This window comes from Dipteris shenzhenensis, chromosome 29 (genome assembly GCF_047967505.1).
Source record: "Dipteris shenzhenensis isolate YYH24624 ecotype China chromosome 29, Dip_SZ_1.0, whole genome shotgun sequence".
Taxonomy (NCBI): Eukaryota; Viridiplantae; Streptophyta; class Polypodiopsida; order Gleicheniales; family Dipteridaceae; genus Dipteris; species Dipteris shenzhenensis.
Window position 1 is genome coordinate 1,752,667 of NC_141624.1, and position 22,741 is coordinate 1,775,407.

General features: G+C 41.2%; 1 protein-coding gene across 2 annotated transcripts; it reads left to right on the forward strand.

Annotated features, from left to right (window-relative positions):
* The first annotated feature begins 20,176 nt into the window (after positions 1–20,176).
* LOC147882296 (uncharacterized) lies at positions 20,177–22,365 on the forward strand. Of its 2 annotated transcripts, XM_087400200.1 has the most exons (4): positions 20,177–20,259; positions 20,394–20,520; positions 20,855–21,063; positions 21,180–22,365. In XM_087400200.1, exons 3-4 carry the CDS (start codon positions 20,971–20,973, stop codon positions 22,005–22,007), a joined length of 921 nt encoding a protein of 306 aa, XP_087256326.1. In that variant the 5' UTR covers positions 20,177–20,259; positions 20,394–20,520; positions 20,855–20,970; the 3' UTR covers positions 22,008–22,365. The 2 variants fall into 2 exon arrangements, with proteins under 2 accessions (XP_087256326.1, XP_087256325.1); XM_087400199.1 differs by having other exon boundaries at positions 20,222–20,520.
* Positions 22,366–22,741: the final 376 nt, after the last annotated feature.

A 22,741-nucleotide genomic window follows, 5' to 3' on the forward strand; every position in this document is an offset into this window, starting at 1 on the left:
GTGTCTTAGAATTTCACTTGAATTTGCATGGTATGGATTTGCTCGTTGTTTTTCTGCATTATTCGGGCAACTTTGAGAGGACTTTGTGCATCACATTTACGAAGTACAAAGAAGAATAAGGACAATGTAATTGTTGATTGTATTGAGGAGGACATATAGACTACTTTATCTTCTATTGATCATGATGTTAATGAGGAGCTTATACATGTGGATGTAAGTGAGGAAGCTACACATGACGATTTCTAAGATCTTTTGCCTAGTTTTTAGACTAGAAATATACAAAAGTGCTTAATTATATGATGGTGGTGTATAAGAGACTTAGATCATTTTAATGTTTTACCATAAGCATAACATGCTTCATGGAAAATATACTTTTTTAATATAAAAGTTTAGACTGAGTAAAATTAAAACTTGTATTTTTAAGTGTTCTTCTTTTTGGAATTATGATAGGAAGCCATTTTTCCTAAAATGATTTAAAAATTGGCACCTTTTAATGGTATGAAAAGGAATATTCCATTTAGTTCTTATTTTTGCATGATAGTTCTCAGCTCCATCTGTAATCCTATTACTAATTTGGGCATATAAAATGGATGAAGGCCTATGAGTTGAGAGAAGTTTGAAAGACCTTACCCATGAGTCATGAAAAGTTCTCCATTCATATGCAGTAGTGTTACTAATTTGGGCATACAAAATGGATGAAGGCCCATGAGTCACGAGAAGTTTGTGTAAGGCCTTTATAATTGAAATATTTTACCTTGTATTAAGTCCTTTAAAACTTGGACCAATTTGCCTCTCTAGATCAACATATATGGTTTTGTTTCACACTTGCTAAGCCTTTGTCCATTGATCTAGCTGTAAAGAATTAGTGCCATCATTTGTGAAAATAGGACACATATATCCTTAACAATTAAGAAATTTAAGCTTGTGGCCATTTCATTTGAGGATTCAATTAATTTGAACCTCCAAAGCAACCATGTATTGCATTTTTTCATACTAATCTTGTAAATTTTTTTTTTGGAGGATTCAAATCCATTGGTCTTTCTAGAGCAGCCACATACACACTTTTTAGGCCTTTGGAGCAATTTTCTAACTAATTTGGAATGCACAAGGCTTTCATATTTGAAGGTTTGGGGATCATGGAAAGTTTCTTAAGGATTAAAATCCATTTTTATATATAGATAAACCATATTGCCCTATATTTGGGCATAAAGAATTGGTGCAAGCCTCAGAGTCAAGCATTGAATGTGCGAGGATTTAGGTTGAAGGTTTTGGTTTGTGAAGGTAAAGTGCGTCTTTATTTCTTACCTTGATAAGGAATATCATGATGAGCCTATTCAATGAAATAATGATGAGCCTATTTAATGGAATTGATCTCAATCTCTATTGAATTTCTTAGATCTCTATCTCTCTCTCTCTCTCTCTCTCTCTCTCTCATTGCATACTAGAAAAGGTAGAGCTACATTAAAGAATATTGCATGCATTACGATCAACCCTCGGGGTCTGCTTGCACTACTAAGAAACCATATGTACCATGTGCATTTAAGAGGTATTTTAAAAACCCCTAACCTAAAATTTCCCTCTAATTGTAAGAAAATAATACAACGTCTGTGCTCAATAGATAACAGGATCTCATACGCAAGAGAGAAAACAAGATAGTATGGAGAATCAAAAATTTGATTACTATAGAACTGATACAATAGATGGCGCTACCTCCCAACTGTGCGCTCTTGTGAAAGAAGCTTCGATGGCATGCCGGAAACAGTAGAAGATGGAGGCTGAATGCTAAGGAATCAAGGTTGCTGTAGCCAATGATGAAATGGTCTTCACGGGCTTGCTCTTATATAGCCACCAGTCATAGTCAATTAGGCTCAATTGGGTGGTCGACCCAATCCACCCAAAACGGTCGACTGGGGGTCGGTCCTGAAATAGGCCACCGACCATATGATAGAACCGGTGCACAAAACAAAGCAACTGACCTACAATCGCCGTTCGGCCCACAGCCATCCGGGATTATCTGAGACTCCAACGGGCCCCGCAACTTGAGAGTGGGCTGCCCCAGGAAATGCTCCATCTACCCTCAGTGCGGTCAGTCAATGGATGCCTTCCCGCACTTGCATGTAGCCTAGTTGGCGGTGTGCCAACTCTATCTGAAGCCGTCCAGCCATTAGGCCACACATGGCCCCCATCTAGTGTCCAAACCAGGACCTATCGGATAACTGAGCTACTCAAATGCCTTCTCCTCATATGGGGGGCTTACAAGTAGAGTTAGCTGGCTCCTGCGTAGTTACATGAGAGTGGAGCATTGATATCTAACACCCCCCCTCAATGTCCACCTGCAAGTGAACTTACTTTTTCGGCCCAATGCCAAGTTGATGAAGATGCCTCTCCAGCAAGTCTCTTCCAAGAGCCTTCATGAAGATGTCCGTAGCATTCTCTGTAGTCGGACAGTAAACTAAGTCGACCTCTCCATCCATGATCAACTCGCGTATAAAGTGATATTGAATCTCAATGTGTTTTGTGCGAGCGTGGAACACCGGGTTCTTTGCAATTGCCATGCAACTCTGATTGTCACATGATAACTACGTAGGCTTGTTTTGCACTACACCCATGTCCACCAAAATCCTCCTCAACCACACTGCCTTGCAAGAAGCAAAGCATGCAGATTTGTACTCGGCCTCAATAGAAGAAAGAGCAACTATGGGTTGCTTCTTGCTGACCCATGATACAACTCCAGATCCAAGTGAGAAATAGTACCCTGTCACTGATCTCCTGTTGTCCACGTCTCCTGCCCAATCCGAGTCACAGAATCCGGTCAAGATGTTGCCCTTGGTATAGGTGATGCCATAATCAAGCGTGCCTTTGATGTATTTTAGCACCCACATCCTTGCCCTCCAACGGTTCTCCTGGGGCTTATTGGAAGACTTGCTAAGTACACCAGTCGCAAAGCTGATGTCCGGTCGTGTGTTGTATAGGTAAATCAAGCTGCCCACAAGCCTTTTGTACTTCGCTTTGTCCACCAGTGGTGATGAATCCTCGTTTGAGAGCTTCGCATCAACCTCCATAGGGGTACCAACTGTCTTGCACTCAGCCATGCCAAAAATACTTCAGCTGTGAAATGAAGATCTGTTTCGGCTCCTGCCAAACTTCAATCCCCAAACAAACATGCATTAGTCCGAGGTCTGTCATTTCAAACTCTCTTCCTAGCAAATGCTTCGTCTGCGAGATCTTCTCTTCATGGTTCCTTGTTATGACAAGGTCGTCCACATAAAGGACCACAATGATACACCTGCCTCCTTCTCTGAAGATATACAAATTTGCATCAGATGGGCTCATCCTGAACCCATTTTGCAGAAAGTAGGCATCAATTCGTTGGTACCATGCTCGTGGGGCCTATTTCAGCCCGTAAAGTGCCTTCTTCAGTTTGCAGACTTTACCTTCTGAACCGAGGATCTCAAAACCTGGTGGTTGTTCCACGTATACCTCCTCCTTGAGATCTCCATTTAGAAAGGCAGATTTCACTTCCATCTGAAACACGGGCCAACTTCCTTGGGTGGCTAAAGACATATGATTTTTTGTTGACCTTACATGGTCAATCCTTGTGCTGGTGCTTGAAAGAATAATAATTTTGAAGGCCATAATCCAAGAAATTGGTGTTGAGAGAGGAGATCTAAACATGCATCATTCTTTTAAATATGAATCATTGTAATTTGTGGTCAAGTCAAAGAATTAAGTGAAGTCACTGTGGTCGATCCACAAGGTCCCAAGTGTTGTTCTTCATTATGGAGCCATACTCTGACTGCATAGCCTCCATCCACCTATCATCGCCCTGTGCCTCTTCAAGACACTTGGGTTCTTCAACACGGATCACTTCTATCATCAAAGCATAGTTGACCAAGTGTTCCTGCACCCTTCTTTGCTCCTCTAATCTCTTGGACCGGCGGTTCAATTCCATCTAGGATCTTGACCTTGAGATCATATTCGGTACATGATCACATGCACATGGAGCCTCAAGTTCAAAGGATGCTATGAGCTTTGATGCTGCTATGGGGGAAAACATGAATCTGAATCTTGGAGCCTCCATGGCTCCCAACTCTAGCTTTGTAAGGACCCAATCCCCCACCCCTTCCACCATGGCCTCACATTTGAAGGATTTATTCTCCAATATTATGGGATGGTTTGGCTTGGCTAACCCCAACCAAATCAATTCCATTCACCAAGAAAAATAGGGTGGCTGAGGAGTAGCAAGACCCACCACCAATTGCGATATCCGATAATGCAGCAAGCAACTTCGTACTCACATTAACGGAAGAGCCTTCTAGGCCACGCATATAGTTTTATGAGGGAGAGCCATCCTTCACAAGGACTTCTGAGCCCTGGGTACCCAGGTATTGGCCTCCTAGTCCCGAGGGATGGAGGCATGATCAAATGGACTTTGGGGATAATACCTTTCTACAATCAATGGCCCCTTGTCCCAATTTGTTTACAACTTGGGGGGGAGCTCCAGAGAGCACTCCTTTTCCAACGGCTTGAACATACCTTGCTGGCATTGTTAGATGAGTTTCAAGATTATTTTGCTTGGAAGTACATGGACATGAAGGGCGTGCCATTAGAGGTAGTGCAACATACTATCCCTGTGATGGATGACATTAGGCCGATATGGCAATGTCCCTATCCCATGAACCCAAAATACACAATGATTGTCCAAGAGGAGATACAAAAACAAATCAATGCAAGGTTCATTTATGAGATCGAGCATACCGATTGGGTGTCCTCCATTGTCATAGAATTGAAAAAGAATGGCAAAGTTAGGGTATGCATTGATCTCAAGAAAGTAAACATTGTGACTGGTAAGGATCATTACCTGTTGCCCTTCACAAAGCACATCTTGGAAAGGGTCACATGCAACCATAGCACCACAAGATCAGGACAAAATTAATTCGGCATGGAATGGGGAGTCAATGCCTCAAAATTAATAATCTTTGGACTCACTTATGCTCTTGCAACATTCCAATGGCTAATGATTATCACCTTCAAGGAATACCTGAGGGATTTTCTAGAGGTTTTCTGTGCATTCACTCTAAATGGGATGATCATCTCAAGTATTTGAGACTCGTATTCGAGAGATGTCATCTCTACCAAGTCTAAGTCAATTCCTTGAAGCGGTAGTTCTAGGTGAAGCATGGGGTAATACTCAGGCGCATAGTGTCCAAGAATGGAATTTCCACTGACTATAAAAAGATTAAGCTTATTCTAGAAGTATCCCCACCCACAAATGCAAAAGATGTACAATGATACATCGAGCATACGGGCTACTACCGATGATTTATTCACAATTTTGTTGAGATTTCTTGCCCCCTATACAAATTGTTGATTGTATTCCATTGCACAAAAGAGTGTCTATCCTAGTAAGCCCTTAAGTTGGTCTTGGCATCTGCCCCTATTTTGTGAGCACCAAATTGGGACTTAGTATTTCATGTTCACATTGATGCCTCAAAATTTGTGATAGGGTGCATACTGGCACACCCAAGTCAATTTAACTTGGGTTATCCAATATCATTTGCTAGTCGCCAGAGCTGAACGATGTCGAAATGAACTATACCGCAACCAAACATGAAGCACTTGCCATGGTGTATGCAGATAAAAAGTTTAGGCCATAGATCACCAGGCTCTCTTTTACATAGTCAACAAACCATGCATGACTAGCCGTATCACCTGATGGATGCTAATCCTCCTAGAATTTGACTTCACAATGGTAGTTTGAAACGGACATATGCACTTCATGGCTGATCATATGTCTCAGATCCCTAATGGAGAACTCATGACAAGAGTGGAAGATGATCTTCCAGATGGCCCATTATTCTGGTGGACTTGGTTCTTGGATGGGCACAAGAGATCAAACACTTCTTAGCAAATGGTTTCCCTAAGAAAAAAACACTCAATAAGGATAGGGCTAGAAAAATGATCAAAGACATGGCCCCATATCAATTGATAGCCAGACAACTCTTATCGGATGGGAAAAGACGATATTATGCATTGATGTGTCTGGGAAGATGAGTTTGTGGAAATCCTGGAAGAAGCTCATTCTTGCATTGTTGGTGGCCACTTTGTTGGAGAGCTTATGGACCATAAGGTGTTGAAGCTCATTCTTGCATTATTGGTGGCCACTTTGTGGGAGAGCTTATGGACCATAAGGTGTTATGATCTGGATTATGGTGGCCAATGCTCTTCGTAGATGCTACCGAGTTCGTCAAATGCTATGATCCTTGCCAACGTGTCTCCATACCACATAGCCAAGACTATATGCCTTTGACTGGAGTTCTCACTGACAAGCCCTTTAAAAAGTGGGGGATAGATTTTGTTGGTGGCCAAATTAGTCCCACCGCTAAAGGGACCCAGGCCCATTATATCATAGTGGCCATGGACTATTTCACCAAATGGGTAGAAGTTAGAGCCATAAGGAAACAGGATGTGAGGGCTACCACAAAGTTCCTATATGAAAATGTAATATCCCAGTTTGGCCTTTGACTTGAGATTGTGAGCGACCGAGGAACACACTTCGTGAATGATACAATTTGAATATTGATGAGTGAGTTCCTCATTGTGCATCAAAAGTCCATTCCATATTACCCTTGAACAAATGGTTAGGTTGAGAGCTCAAATAAGTTTTTGTGCCAAATTATGACATGCACGGTTGAGGCTAGCTGCAACAACTCGGAGCACAAACTCATTGCAGCACTATAGGCCTACCGAAAGGCCTACACAGTGGCAATGAGCTACACACCCTTTAGCCTAGTGTTTGGGGTAGAGATAGCTATGCCCATGGAATTTATTGTTCCAAGCCTCAAAGTCACGGTGAGGGAATGAATATCCGATGAGGCAATTTTTGAGAGACTAATTGACTTGGAAAAGCTTGATGAAACGAGGCTAAGAGCAGCTTATGGCATAAAAGTGGAAAAGATGTGCCACAAAAATTGGTTTGACCACAACTTGCACAATAAGGATTTGAAGAAGGGTGATCTCTCTCTTTTATATAGCGTTAGAAACACCCAGCACAAGCTAAAGTATTGTGGCATGGGTCCATACCGAGTTGTAGAGATTATAGCCTCAGGGGTCTTGCAGAATTGCAACCCTAGATGATACTGAGATGGACGGGTACATTAATGGTAGTAAGCTTAAGAGCTACTACAACCCTTTAACATTGTACATATTACAGGCCATCCATTGGGAAAAGGAACTAAAATTGAAGGGATGCAACAAGCATTAGAAGAAGCTAGAGCACGTCAGGCTAAAGCAAAAAAAATAGGGCTTATATCAATTTATAAGGCATTTCTGGAAGGGTTAAACCCCATGGAAAACTTAACAGTTGCCCCCGTGAGGGTGCAAGCTAATTTTTAGTTGTGCAGGGAAACAATATGCTTGGCCGATGCTTTCATTGATTTGGGTTCCAACCACCACAACTTGCTCTTGTATGACATGCATACTCAACTCCTAACCTTCAAGGTGACTCTTGAACCCATAGCCATTCTGGTTCGTGTAGTAAATGATAAAATTTCAACCTCTATCAGGGCTGTATTAAAATACCTTTGTAAGTTAATAACCATTGTGTGGCAAGTCAATTTTATGTTATGCCAGAAGGGGCCATGGATGTGAACATGGCATTCTAGGAAGGACATGGTGCTGTGCAATCAATCACCAAATCAATTGGTGAGAATGAACGGCTACCCTAACTAATGATGGCCACACCTCGATGGTCTCAATTGATGACAAGGCTTCCATTCCAGCATCCCCTATAGTGAGAAAGGCTGGTAAGCAACCTATGATTGGTCCCAACAATGGCTTCCTCATTGAGTGTTGCCTCTACTCCAAGGCCAATTGCAGTTACACCAATGAAGGATGATGGGCCTACCTAGCTGGCAACAAGGTATCTTGATGTCAGCCAACTCTCTTTAATGCAAAGTGATCCAAAAACTTGGTGCTAGTATGATACCTATCAACCATCCTCTATCACAAACCTCCTAATCCACATAAAAGCAATCAATTCTAGATAGCTTGTTGGCTCTAATCTATTGCCTAGCCCTAGAGAAGGCTAGATTGGTTTACATGCTACCAAAATCTAGTAGTGCCATGAGTTTTCAACTTGTACCTAAAAAATTAACTCCTACCAAATTGCATGCTCATATCCTCTAATTATATCTATCCATAAGACTACTCTCCATGTCTACCCTCTACCAACTCTAGCATATTGTGGTCTTGAGAAATGCACAAATGGTAGGCACAACTACTTGCCTCCACATTACAAGCATGAAAGGAAAGAATTCCAATTGTGACATCTACTAGTCTCATAGTGATTTAAAGGATTTTCCCTAGTACCACTATGCCCCAGTTGGATATGCTTATGTCTAGTCCTTGGATATTACTATATTTACCATCCTAGTATCCTATCTCTCTAATTGCTGGGGCCCCAAATGGTCTTCTTGTGTCCTTATAGAGTCTTCCAAAAGTATGAGTGGTTGATAAATGGTGCTCTTGGAGAAACAAAAAGTCAAAACTCTCTCCTACCAAGGATTGTGAACTTGATACATGTTTCAACTATGTATAAAGCGATTCTATCTCTAGAAAAAATATGTATCAAGTGTTTCCTATGCTTTGGCTAGAGATAGAAATTCCTTGATACATATTTTTGCTAGAGATAGAAAATCCTTGTTACAAGCTCAAAATCGATTGAAAAATTCAATAACAAACATAAAGTTCTCATAAAAGAATTAAGCTTATACTCTTTGGGGCTCAGTATTCAATTCACTTCTTATGTTCATTTGCTTGATCTCAATTCTTATGTTTGTTTGCTTGATCTCCCTTGCAACAACCTACAACCCATACTGTTGCCCTCTTAACCCCTCCTTCCCTCTCCTTTACGTTATCCTCTCCCACCCTACCTTTATATCCCATGAAACCGTAGCTTAGAGTTCCCAACCCTTATTTAATGGAGGAGATAAATAGTTTGCTTGTACTCTTTGGACTTCCTTGACCTTGTAGTCTTCATAAATCTTGCAACTCTTTCTCAAGCCAACTTAATGATGTAGAAATGAAATATACAACAAAAAGGAAGGCCTTGCCATGGTTTACACTATAAAGAAGTTTAGGCTCTACTTGTTGTTGGCAACCAATTTTGTGTTCTTTGTAGATCACCAGGCTGATATCATATAGCCTACCTCACCTTCTCATACTTTTTAGCTTTATCTTTACAACCACCTGGCACTTGCATGAATTGCTAACCATGGCGGTTAACAATGTTAGGGTTATAACTAGAGTCACTAACTTTATAAGCATCTATTAGAGCTCCATAAGGGAAGTTTCTAGCCTCCGACTAGCAATCAAGGATGCTAATGTCACCATCTTCTCAAAGCTACTATGAGATCTATTGGACTCACTATCCTGAGAGGGAATACAACTTGAAAGCATGTTGGTCTTGATGCTTTAAGAAGTAGAGCAATTGGTAGGTAACCATGTTAACCATGGACATTCCTTCTAGGAAGAAGCTTCATGACTATTTTCATTCTATCACTAGTGATGATGAATCAATTGACTTTGATAAGTATACCCTAGATAAAGAGGAGTTGAAGAGAGATCTAAAGGTTTAGGTTCCTATCAAAGGATCCGACCTAAAAGATGATTAAAGTGCATGAAGGATACCCCAAGTTTTTCCACTATTTATCATATCTAACAATATGTTTGGTTTTTCATAGTAGAGCAAAGTAATCATATTTGACGTGAAGGGACACAGGTTGCATTCCAAATAGACATGTAGATTTTAGCATGGGAAACAATTCTTGTATGGGCTTTTTATTGAAGAGGATTATTCTTCAAAGATTTTTTTGGAGGTTCTCATATCCATTGAATTTCAAGGGTTTATAACTAGGATGAGGTTGAGACGTTTAGCTAAGCATTTATTTCATCCATATATATATGTGTTTGAGTATTGTACATAACTAGGGTTAAGGTACAATGGCCTTTAACCCCCACAACCTCCCACTTAAAGGACAATGTGCCTTTAAGGGAGAACAACCAATGAACATACTATCCAATGCCCATCAATACATGACAATACTCAAACCGCTGACTAGGTAGACTCTTTGTCAGCATATCTACAGGGTTATCATCTGTATGAACCTTGACAAGCTCTATGCGCTTGTCCTCAAGTACCTCCTTGATAAAATGGTACATGACCTCAATGTGTTTGGTCTTTGCATGAAAGACCAGATTCTGTGCTAGCTGAATAGCACTCATGGAATCACTATGCAATGTCGGTACACTTGTATGAATCCCCAAATCTCTCACTAGCCGATCAAGCCATATAGCCTCCTTGCAACCCTCTGTGGCTACAACATACTCGGCCTCTGTGGTAGACAAAGCAATGCACTTCTGTGCACAAGACATCCATGACACTGCACCACCTGCAAAGGTGAACACATAAACAGAAGTGGATCTCCTACTATCCACATGTCCTCCTGCATAGTTGGAATCTGTGTACCCAAATACACGCATCCGTCCTCTCCCAAAGTAGATACACACCTCCTTGGTACCCTTCATGTACCTCATGATGCACTTAACTGCCTCCCAATGCCTCTTTCCTAGATTAACCATATAATGCAAATGCAATGTCCAGTCTAGTAGCTATCATAGCATACATAAGACTCCCAACCGCTGATGCATAGGGAACCTTGGCCATCATGGCCCTCTCCTCATCTGATTTGGACTATTTGCCTGACTTAGTTTCACATATGGAGGAAATGGAGTAGTGACTGCCTTCCCCCCCTCCATATTGAAATGCTGCAACACTTTTGTAACATACTCCTTCTATGAAAACCAAAGGAGTTTTCTACTACGGTCATGCGTGATGCACATACCAAGAACACTTATGAGCTTGATGCATTGAAGGCCAAGTTGCATGAGGCCTTTGACATCAAGGATTTGGGACTTGCAAGCCATAGAGACTCTTTTTTAACTTGCAAACCAAATGCTCTTTGCCCTTTTCTTCAAAGCCTTCCGCTATATCATGTAAATTTCCTCATGCAAATCCCCATGCAAGAAAGCTATCTTGACATCCATCTGCATAAGCTCCATATCCTCTATTGCCATAAGTCCAAGTACACATCTAAGTGTGGTCATCTTCACAACTGGAGAGAATATCTCATCAAAGTCCAAACCCTTCTCTTGCTTGAACCCTTTAGCAACCAAACGGGCCTTGTACTTAGGCACATCATCACCTGTGACCTTCATCTTGTAGACCCATTTACATGGCAATGCTTTCCTTCCATGTGGTAAAGAAACCAAGTTCCAAGTATTTTTCTTTATGAGTGAACTCATCTCTGATTGAATAGCATACTCCCACTTGCACTGATCCTCGCGCATCATAGCCTCTCTGTAGCAAGAAGGCTCCCCGCAATCAATGAGCATCACATAGTCTACCCCTGGAACAAATCTCTCAGGCGGTCTAGACACTCTAGATGTTCTCTAGTCACATAGTATTCAGCCCCACCTAATGACCATGTAGGCATGGGACCACATATGTATGAATGCACCAAATCAAGCCTTTCAAGCTCTTTCTTTACCCTTCTTTTATGGGTTAATTTAGTCTGCTTCCCATAGAGATAGTGCTCACAAAATTCAAAATCAGAAAAACTCAAATGCGGTACATAACCCAAATGGCATAAGAGTTTCATTCCATTTTGGCTCATGCGCCCCAACCTGCAATGCCACAAAGAAGTACTTGGCTGCTCGGTTATTGCAACAACACGATTAGACACCCCTGATACATGTAAGGGATACAAAGTCCCACACTTTGCACCCCTAGCCAAAACCATAGAGCCCTTCTGAATTTTCCAACTCTGAAAGCCAAAAGTGGTCTGAAAACCATCATCATCTAGCTGACCCACTGAAATAAGACTCTTGGTCAACTTAGGCACATGTCTCACATTTTTCAAAACAAATGCAGACCCATTTGCAAAAGAAAACTTTATGTCACCTGCTCCCACTATGTCACATACATAGTTATTTCCAAGATGCACACAACTTGTCTTTCCATTGTCATAAGTGGAGAACCATTCCCTATGGGGAGTAACATGGAATGAAGCATTAGAATCTAAAATCCAATCTTGGGAATATGCATTATCTGAAGTGGTGAGCAAGTCTGCAGTTAGATTAGACATGAAGAGAATATCATTGTCACTATCATTAGTGACTGCATTAATCTCCTCGATCTTCATTTTTCCTTTATCCTCCCTTGGACTCTCTTCCTTCTTATTTGCACCCCAATTTGCACTCTTTTTCTTATCCTTTTGCTCTCTTTTTAGCTTTTAGCAATCCTTTTTCATATGGCCCTTCTTGCCACAGTGGTAACACTCAATATTCCGTGCCCTGGATTTGCTACGAGACTTCCCTCTTTCTTGGGACTTCCCCCTGAACTATGATCTGCCCCTTTGCACATTTAAGGCTTCATTGTGCTTGTTGCCATCCATAGACTTTCGTCTAATCTCCTCGGCGAACAAGCTACCCACAACATCATTAAACTTCAGTACTCCACCAGGTGCAGAGTTACTGAGACAGCTGTATGGAAGGTATCCCATGAGGATGGCAATGAACATAAGAGAAATATTGCCTTAGTCTCCACATCAAAATTCATCTTCTGAGCCTGAAGTTGTCTGAAAATAATATTGAATTAATTCAAGTGAGAAGCAATGGAGACCCCTTCCTTCATCTGCAGCTCAAACAACCTCTTCATGAGGTAAACTTTATTAGAGGCAGTTTCCTTCTCATAAGTGGCACACAGTTTCTTTCACAAATTTTCCATAGTCTGCTCATTTACTACTATGAAATAAACTGACTCTGCAAGATGAAGTCTAATAGTAGACTTTGCTAATGCATCCAACTCATTCCAATCATCCTCATACATATCTGCAGGCTTAGCTTCAATCCCTGCCAAGGGTTTAATCTGCTTCTTTTGAATAAGCACATCCCTTATCTGTTCTTTTCGCAAAGAGAAGTTTGTCCCATCAAACTTTTTAATGCTGAAAAACTCCTTTTTTAATGCTTAAAAACTCCTTTTTAGACATGGAAGAGGATGCCATGATGGAAATGAAACAAAATCCCAAATGCTAGTACCTGCAAAAGAGAAATCACATCAAATACCAGGTGCACCCAATATGTCTACTTTAATGACGGATAGTGTCACCAAAACTCAAGGCTCAAAGCATCAAAATGCATCTGACTGATGTGCATATACGATGCATCCATATGAGCAAATCTGGACCAAAAGAAAATGTCAACCCACAATGACAAAACAATGGCAAATATAATGCCAAAATAAGAGCCAAATGCCTCAAGCATAAACACCATCCATGGGCATAAGCATCAATAATGTCTCATCCAAAAGATCATAGCACAACCTGTGCATCCACTGCAATATGTCAAAGTTGTCCCTCAACATAAAATAGCATCTATGTGCTAAACGTCCATCAATAAAGCATCCCACAAGGCAATTTGGGCCTATCAGCGCATCCAACAAGGATCGCAATGCATCCAAATGGCTTGTAAAGCATCCACTACAACCGAATGCAAACCACAAATGAGCGCACATGGCTCAGGCTGCAACCAGAGTGATCTGCATAAGGTATATCCAAGAAATCACGACCTTACAGCAATGACCGCTAGTGAAAGTAGAACCTAGGATGTCTCAAAACATTGGCATCACTGCATAATTGAACTCAGCAAGACAATCTGCAAATATCTCTCTTCTGCCACAACTCCAAAATCTCATCCAAGGATGGAGTAAGAGCCAATCAACCCTTGCATTTACTTGCAAAAATGAACCTTAGGAAACTTAACCTTAGCCAAAATGCCACATGGCAATCAATGAGAAGGTCTTGGAAACTTTGAGAATTTTCCTTCAAAGAGACAATGGAAAAACATAGAGAATCACAACTCCCTTGATTCTTCACGGAATGGCAAGCAGCTTTGTAGACATATGTTTCAGGTAGTCCTGGATCCGCCGATGGGACAGACAGCTCTGCAAATGGAGGCCTGGATGTTGAGATCCCACTCACACAGGAAATGGTGAAATGAAAGTAACTTTTGAGAAGTTTGTCAAAACTTGCTTCCAGGTGAGCAAGGAAAATTGGCCTATCAACAACGGGTGAAGTATACAAACCATGAAGGTTCTTTTGGGCAAATCCTTGGAATCTTGATGCTATTAAGATGACGGTTGCACCTACTTGATGGAAGGAATATGGTGGAGAGACATTGAAATTGCAGCATGTTACAATGCCTGTGCTCTCTATTATTGCATCATCAGGTGCATGTGAGTGAAATTGGAGTGTATATGATTTTATTATTCAAAGAGGTGCAATTGGTTAAAGCCATCAAGAGCTTTGGATTTGGTTTATACCTTTGAAAATCTACGGTTGTTGAAAGGGTTTAATGTTGCAACAAGGGTAGTAAGTGAATCCAATGCAACAAGAATTGATGAACAACGCTTGACTACAGAAGTTGTTGATGAGGGTATATTTAGTGAAGAAAAGGATGAGCTTGAGCTACTCAGCGACAATAAAAGTGAAGTCGAAGAGATCGATGATATCGTACTAGTGTTGATTGCGATATAGGGTGTTGTGCACAAACGTCAGAGGATGGATTTGAGAATATGTTAAGTGATGAAAGATCACACATGCTCATATCCATCTTGTCTCGTTGTCCTGACTTGTACGCTTTTGTGGGAAATTATGGTCGTTTAATTTTGGTCCTTGTATGCTTCGTTGTATTCTTATAATGCTCAAGTGTCCATATTGCCTTCTTTTGTTCTTAACATGTCGCCTTGGAAAAAAGTTGTGTGTTGGAGTTAATTTATGCACTGTGTGTCCATTGCTATAATGTGCTTCTATAATCCCCATTTTGGCAAGTCGTTCTATTGTGCTTAACATTGAAATGAAAAGTTCTCAAATTTTATGACATTGTCTTGCATTTTCGTAGCTATAAGGAAAAAAAAGAGCTCATTTTGGGGCCTTTAGGGTTTAGAAAAATAGACTCTCGACCAATCAGAAGAGGGCCAACGCAACGTTGGAAAAATACCAGAAACCATGTAAAAAGTTCAAAATCTTTTTCTTTTATTATGTTCGACATACGTGATCTTCAAAAGATGATCTTTTGTGCAGAGAATATGATGAGTCTGACATCGCCAAAGCGTCCGGATGGGCTAAAACTCCCAAATCGACCCTGGAGACACTAAAAACCGATGCATGGAGGCTCGCAAAAGGGCAAGAATGGGAAATTTGCACTAAAATGCGATTTGGCCAGTTGGCACAATGCCCGGAATAGGGAATTTGCACTAAAACGCGATTTGGCCAATTGGCACTGTGCCAACTGGCCAAAATCCCGTTTTAGTGCAAATTCCCCATTCTGGGCATTTTTTCGCTTTTGTGGGCCTCCGTGCATAGGTTTTCGATCTCTCCAGGGGCTATTTGGGGGTTTTGGCCCGCTCCAAACACGCTGGCGATGTCAGAATCCTCAGATGCTGCACAGAAAATCAATGCATTTAATGTGAAGCTAGAGTACTAGATTGACATTTTTGCAATAAGTATCCGTATTTTATGGCATTTCCCATATTTTGAGTACAATAAAAATAGGTAAATAGTGAATTTCTTACAGGGCCCCAAATGAGTTCCCTTATTTCCTAATATGGCACATCTTTGTCTACAATGGCCCCCACCGAACAAAGCTCTAATAGCATGATGTGTTCCCACCATCACTAAGAATCTCGCATCAGTGGAGGTCAAATGGCTAACCAAGACTATCAAGTGATATTTAATAAATTTGGATGCTTTGTGGAAGAGTTTTACAATGGTAAAGTTGGAAAAGTGGTTGCAAGAGGCCATACGAGAGGAAGACTATTTACTTTTGATGTAGGAACACCTTATTTACAGCAAGGTATGTTTGCAAAAAGTGGACACAACAAAGATCAAGAGGCTAAATATGGCATAAAAGGCTTGGCCATATCAATTATAGAAGATTAAAAGAGATGCAAACAAAATTGATTGTGAGTGGGTTGCTTATTTTCGGTCATTTGGATTTTAGCCATGTGTGTCCAGCATGTTAGTTTGCCAAGCAAACTCGTTTTCCATTTCCACAAAGGGGGAGAGTGAGTAAAATATCCTTAGGAAATAGTGCACTCTAATATTTGGGATCCTACGAATAATATAACCAAAGAGGAGCAAGGTATTACATTACCTTTATAGATGATCTCGGCTGCATGGTATGGGTATATCTTTTGAAAGCAAAGAGTGTTGCCTTTAAAGTTTTTTGCCAATACAAAAGAATGGTTGAGAAGGAGCTTGGGTGTCAAATAAAATGCTCCACATAGATAAGGTGGAGAGTACATGCCTTATGAGTTTGATGAGTTCTTGCATGGTCAAAGCATAAAGACATGGGTTACATGTAGGTACACCCCACAACAAAATGCTATTGTAGAAAGGAAAGTGATTGGAGATATGTCTAGAGCCATGTTGGATGAAATACATATGACCTTGACATATTGGGCTGAAGCCATGCACACAATGATGTACATGATGAGATAGAACTCTCATGCATTCCATACATGGGATGCCACCCTATAAGAAGCTTTATGTGGGTACAGGCCAACTTTGGCATATTCGAAGGTGTTTGGCTGCGTTTGTTATGTGCATGTGCCCAATGAAGTAAGAAAGAAAATGGAGCCAAGAGCCATGAAATGTTTGTTTTTTGGATACCCCAAGGAAAGAAAAGGGTATAAATGTTATGATCCCACTCTACAAGACGAGTGTATGAGAGTTGAGATGTCAAATTTAGTGAGCATGAATCTTGGTATTAGCCCAAAGCAATTATGGTTAAGGATGAATACATGCCTAAGGTTGATAAGGCAAAATTACAACAAGTTGTACCTTCAGGTAAGGTTATGCCAGTCCATCTCATCAAGAAGAAGTGTGGATAGTGTGAATCCTTGGAGTGGAAGACTACAGGGGAGTATGCATGTAGACAAAGGGAAGCAAAATTTTGACGTTGATGAGAGCATTGAGGATGCAAGTGGAGATGAAGTGATTTACAACTTGTCAAAGTTCAAGATAGCAAGCATGCCACAAAATATGTGCCCCCACATGCTAGAAAGCAAGTGTCAAATTCACAACCCTTGAGGAGATTAGAAAGGGTTAGACATCCCGTGGATAGGTTGATATATAATGGCTATATGAGGATGCACTAGACATCCTATGGAAAGGTTGACATGTAATGGATATATGAGCATGCACTATGCATATATGGTTAGTAAAGTGCAACATGTTGAGCCATCATGTTTTGAAGAAGCTATCAAAATTTTAGATTGAAGAGATGCTATGGATGAGGAGATGGATGCCTTGGACAAAAACTATGCATGCACTCTTATCAAACTTCCTAAAGACAAAAAGGCTATTGGCTATAAATGAGTCGATAAAGTTAATGCGAAACATATGCGAGTGTTGAAAGGTACCAAGGCAATTAAAAATTTTCTTCCCTTTCAAGAGAACCCAAAGATCATTGGATTATGAGGGCTCTCATCTAATTTGTGCCCTTCTAAGGGGAGCTACAAGTTGCCATACTTGACTTTTATTGATCATTTAATCATTTTTCTAGAAGAACTTATATACTTTTCATATGCCTTCAAGTATCATATTAAATGCTTTATGCTTATATAGTATACATACTCTAAAATTGATAAATTAATGGGATATCGCTAATGGAATAAGCATTCAAGTTCAACAATCATGTTGAAGTGGGATAGGAATACATATATAAGTTAAAAGGGAGGCCACAAAACATTCCTAAAATTCACTTTACATTACAATCACCATAAAATATCACTAAGAGGCATAGAATGGAGGCCACAAAATGTTCCTTAAATATATAAGTTAAAAGGGAGGCCACACAACATTTGTAAAATTCACTTTACATTGTAACCACAATTAAATATAACCAAGAGGCATAGAATGTGCAATGGCATCTACAATTATAGCTCACAAAAAGGGTGTTCGTGGACCCTTCAAATGCACAATAAAAGATCTCAAATGTTGGATCTCAAATACAAAAGGTTTATTACTTTTTTAGAAGAATAGTTGGAGCTTATCGTAGGGCCAAATGGTTGTAGCCTTTAACAATGTTGTAACTCATTTTCATCTAGCCATACCTTTCTCTAAATGACTAGAAGAAGTGTTAAATAGCAAAAGGACTTGTATTTATGATCTACTTAGAATCCATTAAAAAGTAAATTTGGTATACTATCCATTCTAGATTGGATTTGATTAGGGACTTTATTGATGTTTTCACATTATGTTAACTTGTCATTCAAGATCGTCATTTTCGGTCCAAAATTTACGAGAAAGAAAGTTATCACATTGCTAACTTGGAAAACTCACATCATTGGTGAGCTGAATAAATATACCAGAGGTAACATCCTCATACCAGTGCTAGATCTCTTGCTTTGCAATAAAGGTCACAAAAGTCACATTTCTTATGTGACTCACTCACTACTGCAGCTTTTGTGCGATACCTCTAAGCACCTTTCCTGTCAATTGTGTAGTGCCTCCTTCCTCATCTTTCTCAACATGCTCCTCTTCCATTTCAAATCTAAGGTTGACTTCTTCTCTTGACTCGCAATTTTGAGGTTCTTCCTTTCTTATCCTAGGAATTTACTGCTATGCACATCCCATTGTTTCATTTGTACTCCATTGACATCATTGGCAAATGATGGTCTTTTAGCACACATTTGCTCAAACCATGCGTGGCAAGCGAAAGAAATGCATTAGAGTCCCAATTCACCATGTTGACAAGCTCATGTGTTTGGGCATCTTGTTCCTATTTTGGCATCCTCTTTGTGTCTTGTATAACCTCAGTCTTGAAATTACGCAACCTATCGGTGCTCTCTATTATGAATCTCCATCCCTCTCTCTTGCCAACTATTTATTTGCTTTAGTAGTCGAAGCACGTGGTTATTATGCTTGTTTTGCTTTGATGTTAACTCACACTTGTGCTTAGAGATACTAGAACCTTCCATCTCGCAAAAAAATTGTTTGAAACATTAGGGGAGAACTGGGGTCTCATAAGGGCCGCACAGTAGTGTTTCCTAATTTTAAGGAAGTAATGAGGGATTTGAAGTGGACCAATTAGAGTGCTCCTTCTTGTGGGTCAATGCCATGTTGAGATGTCCAAAATAAGTCATAGGTGGGGAGACCTCTTACCCATAGTTCAGACCCATGATCTTCACTCTCAGCCATTAGATCTATTATCAAAAGATAGAGGGATCAAATATAAACCCTTGATCAATGTAAAGACCTAATAGAGGAGCCGGGTCAATTTTGGCCATCCATCAAGCAACGGAATCCAATGGAGGAGATCAAAAAAGGAAGCACCATAATCCTAGACATGTGGTATTGCAGCGAGCTTTTTCGGTAGATTGTTTATCGATGAGAAAACTTATGTGATGATGCTAGGCAAACCACTCTGTTTGTGCTACAAGGGCACCTGTCAATCTTGGATGTCCTATCACATGCATTGAACTACAGGACGACTTTTCAATGCTGCAAATTGTCCTCACAAAGAGCATCCCCATCGTGACCAACCCTCGAGTTTGGGGGGGGGAGGGGGGTGGGGAAGCAGCCGTTGTCACGGGTGTTTTTTTTTCAATTCCCAATGCTTGGAAATTCTTGATGTCAAATGAAAAAAGAACTCTTTTCATTTTTGAAGATAAAGTGGGTAAATATGATGTATTTTTTGGTGAATGGAAGTTTATGATAGAAAGAGCTTTCCATGACCAAACTCAAACTCCTTGAACTTTTATCTGGAAGGCAACATAAACCAAAAAAATGACAGGACAAAGCTTTGCCTGCCCCCACCCCTCGAGGTGCTGCATGGCCAACTACAAGAGTCCGACCAAGGGGAGCTCGATCTGTGCGGGGATGAAGCGTGGGTAATCACAAGAAGAAATATGCTGAATTTGTGGGAATGCAAAGCGTGAAGTGGGAAGGGGACCCAATGCATGATGATGAAGATGATGATGAACGTCATGATGCATCATCATCAATCAAAGATCATCATCAATCAAAGACGAGAGGCATGGATAGCAACAACGCCTCTTTCACCATCCGGCACATTCTTACCTCGCCAAGTGTCTCCACCCTTCTTCTCCAAGCTTTCTCTTGTTCCATTCATCGCGTAAGTTTGCCATTTCCCATTCCTTTCGCTTCTTCCATTCGCTTAGCATGCTGCCTTCCGGTTCTTTTCCGTTGCCTGCTTACCTTCCCCACTCTCATCCAGCTGCCTTTTGCATGCGCCTTTACTGTCAGCAGTTTTGAAGAATTTCCTCCATTTCGGTCCTGCTTCAAAATCTCTCCTTGTTCCTGCTCCTGTGGCTTTCTGCGCTGTGTAATTCGATTCCGAACGAGACTGCCGGACGGTCTAATTCTCTGAGAACAGGTAAAGGAATTCTCTGTTAGCCCCTGACGAAGACGCAAATAGCTAGAAGCGTTTCCTCTTCTATTTCGAATTTCAGAGTCGAGGTAATCGAGTTATGCCTTAGGTAGAGAGGAGCTTGTTCCTATTGTCTTGAAGGTGTTGTGTGTTAGTAGGATGAAGATGAAGAAGAGGCAGATAATCAGAAGCGTTTTATCCTCTGTTGCTATTATCTGAGGAAGATAGTCCAGCCCTGTATTACCGGGCGAAGAGAAGCGTTATATGCTCTTTTGCTACCACTCTGCGTGGAGGTAACGGAAGTTATCTGTTAGCGGGCTCTGAGTCCTCTTTTATGCAGGTAAAGGGAAGACCAAGCGACCGAACAGGCCGGATACCTAGTCGTTCTCTTCATCGGGAGCGAGGGACAAAAGGAAGAGAGACACCTCTGCCTCGAATAAACTACAGCTTGTAAATATGAGGCGCTGTGCAACCTCTGTTTTCCGCTCTTCGAGCAAATGCATCTCCGTATGTTTCCGACAAGGCATTGCTGTGCGACGCTTTCACGAGGTTTTCTTCCCTTCCTAAGCAAACTGAATTTCTTATGTGGATCATATGCGGACGGAAATGCTGTTCACGGAGTCCACATATTTGCGTTTAGTTTTAAACTTTGTTTTTGGTTGCAGGAAGTTCCATCTTCGCTCAGTAATACACAATGGCGTAATGGTTTCAGTGCATCTCGTGCCTACAGGGCCTCGGCTAGCTTGCTTATCAGCCTGCGATCATCGGAGAGTTCCACATCGAGCTGGGACGTGGGACATCCTCCAGTGGACGAGAATCACACGCAAAGGGGTCAAACGAAAGGCGAAGATCGGGTTGACGAAACGCCGGCCTCTTCTCTCGAGAAAGAAACCGACACTCGTCAGATGTTCCATGCCAAGGCAAAAGAAACAGAAGAGAGGCTGTCTCACGAAGGAAAATTGGAGGATTCTTCTTCTGCGAAGAAATCACATGGTTCTTCTGAAACGCAAGCGGAAGTTGTTTCAAGTATGATTGAAGAAGCCGACTGCAAGTCCGTTTGGGCACTCGGCATGAAAGTTACGGTGAAATGCCCTGGAGAGAGGACTAACGGGCTGTATTCCCTCTTGCAATATGATCTTCTTCCTGGGGAAGGTTCCCAAACTCACACACACAGCAGGGAAGACGAAACGTGGTACATGCTAGAAGGGGAGATGGAATGGTCCTTGAGGGATAAGACATTTCAGGCCAAGAAAGGCAGCTTCATCCATCTTCCATCAGGAATACCCCATAGTTTCCACAACAATTCAAACAATCCTGCTCGGATGCTCGTCTCTTGTCTGCCTGCAGGTCTGGAGAAATACTTCTTGGATATCGGAGTTCCTGTTGATCCCAATCCCGATGCGAAGAGACCGGCGGTCTCAGAGGACGATGCAAGGATCGCAACCCGTGCAGGAATGAAATATGGTGTGACTTTCAGCAGCCCGGGGACTTAATTTTCCTGGAGCTGGTGAGCGTGCCAGCAAGCAGGAGGCTCAACAATGAAATTCACCGTATTTAGGATCATCAATTGTTGACGCCTGTGGCTTAATTTCTTCTCTAGCCCCGAATCTCGTTGCCTATTGCAAGCTGAACGCAACAGATACTTTACTTAGATGAATGTTAAGAGAACTGTATGAACGGTGTAGCTTACATGATACTGTAGACAAGTGTGAATTCGTTGCTTAAACTTTTGCTCCGACACCTTTGATACTTTTATCTTTTCCCCATCCAAAGTGGCTAGATGAATGTTTTTCTGTCGAAAGAAAACTGTATGAACGGTGTAGCTTACATGATACTGTAGACAAGTGTGCATTCGTTGCTAAATCTTTTGCCTTTCGGGCTTTCCTGTGTAACTTTTTCGTAACGGGCTCTCTGTGGTGACTTATGATTTTCTACATCAGGGGTTCGCAATCATGTGAAGAATGAGATAAGGAGAATCGTTTGAAAGGACTTCACGAGGATGCTCTGCACTAAAAAATTATGCGCTTAGTTACTATTTCGGTTGATGCCATGTGATGTTCCCTCTTATCTCGATTTCGTACTATGCGCCTTTCTGATTAGTAGGGACTGATTTCTTTTGTTCTGGTATCCCGTATGCTTAGATTGCGCAGTATTTCTTTATTCGTAGACTGTAGTTGCTCCTTTGCCGAAAGCATAGGAAAGCAACACCTTTATACGTAACTGTGTG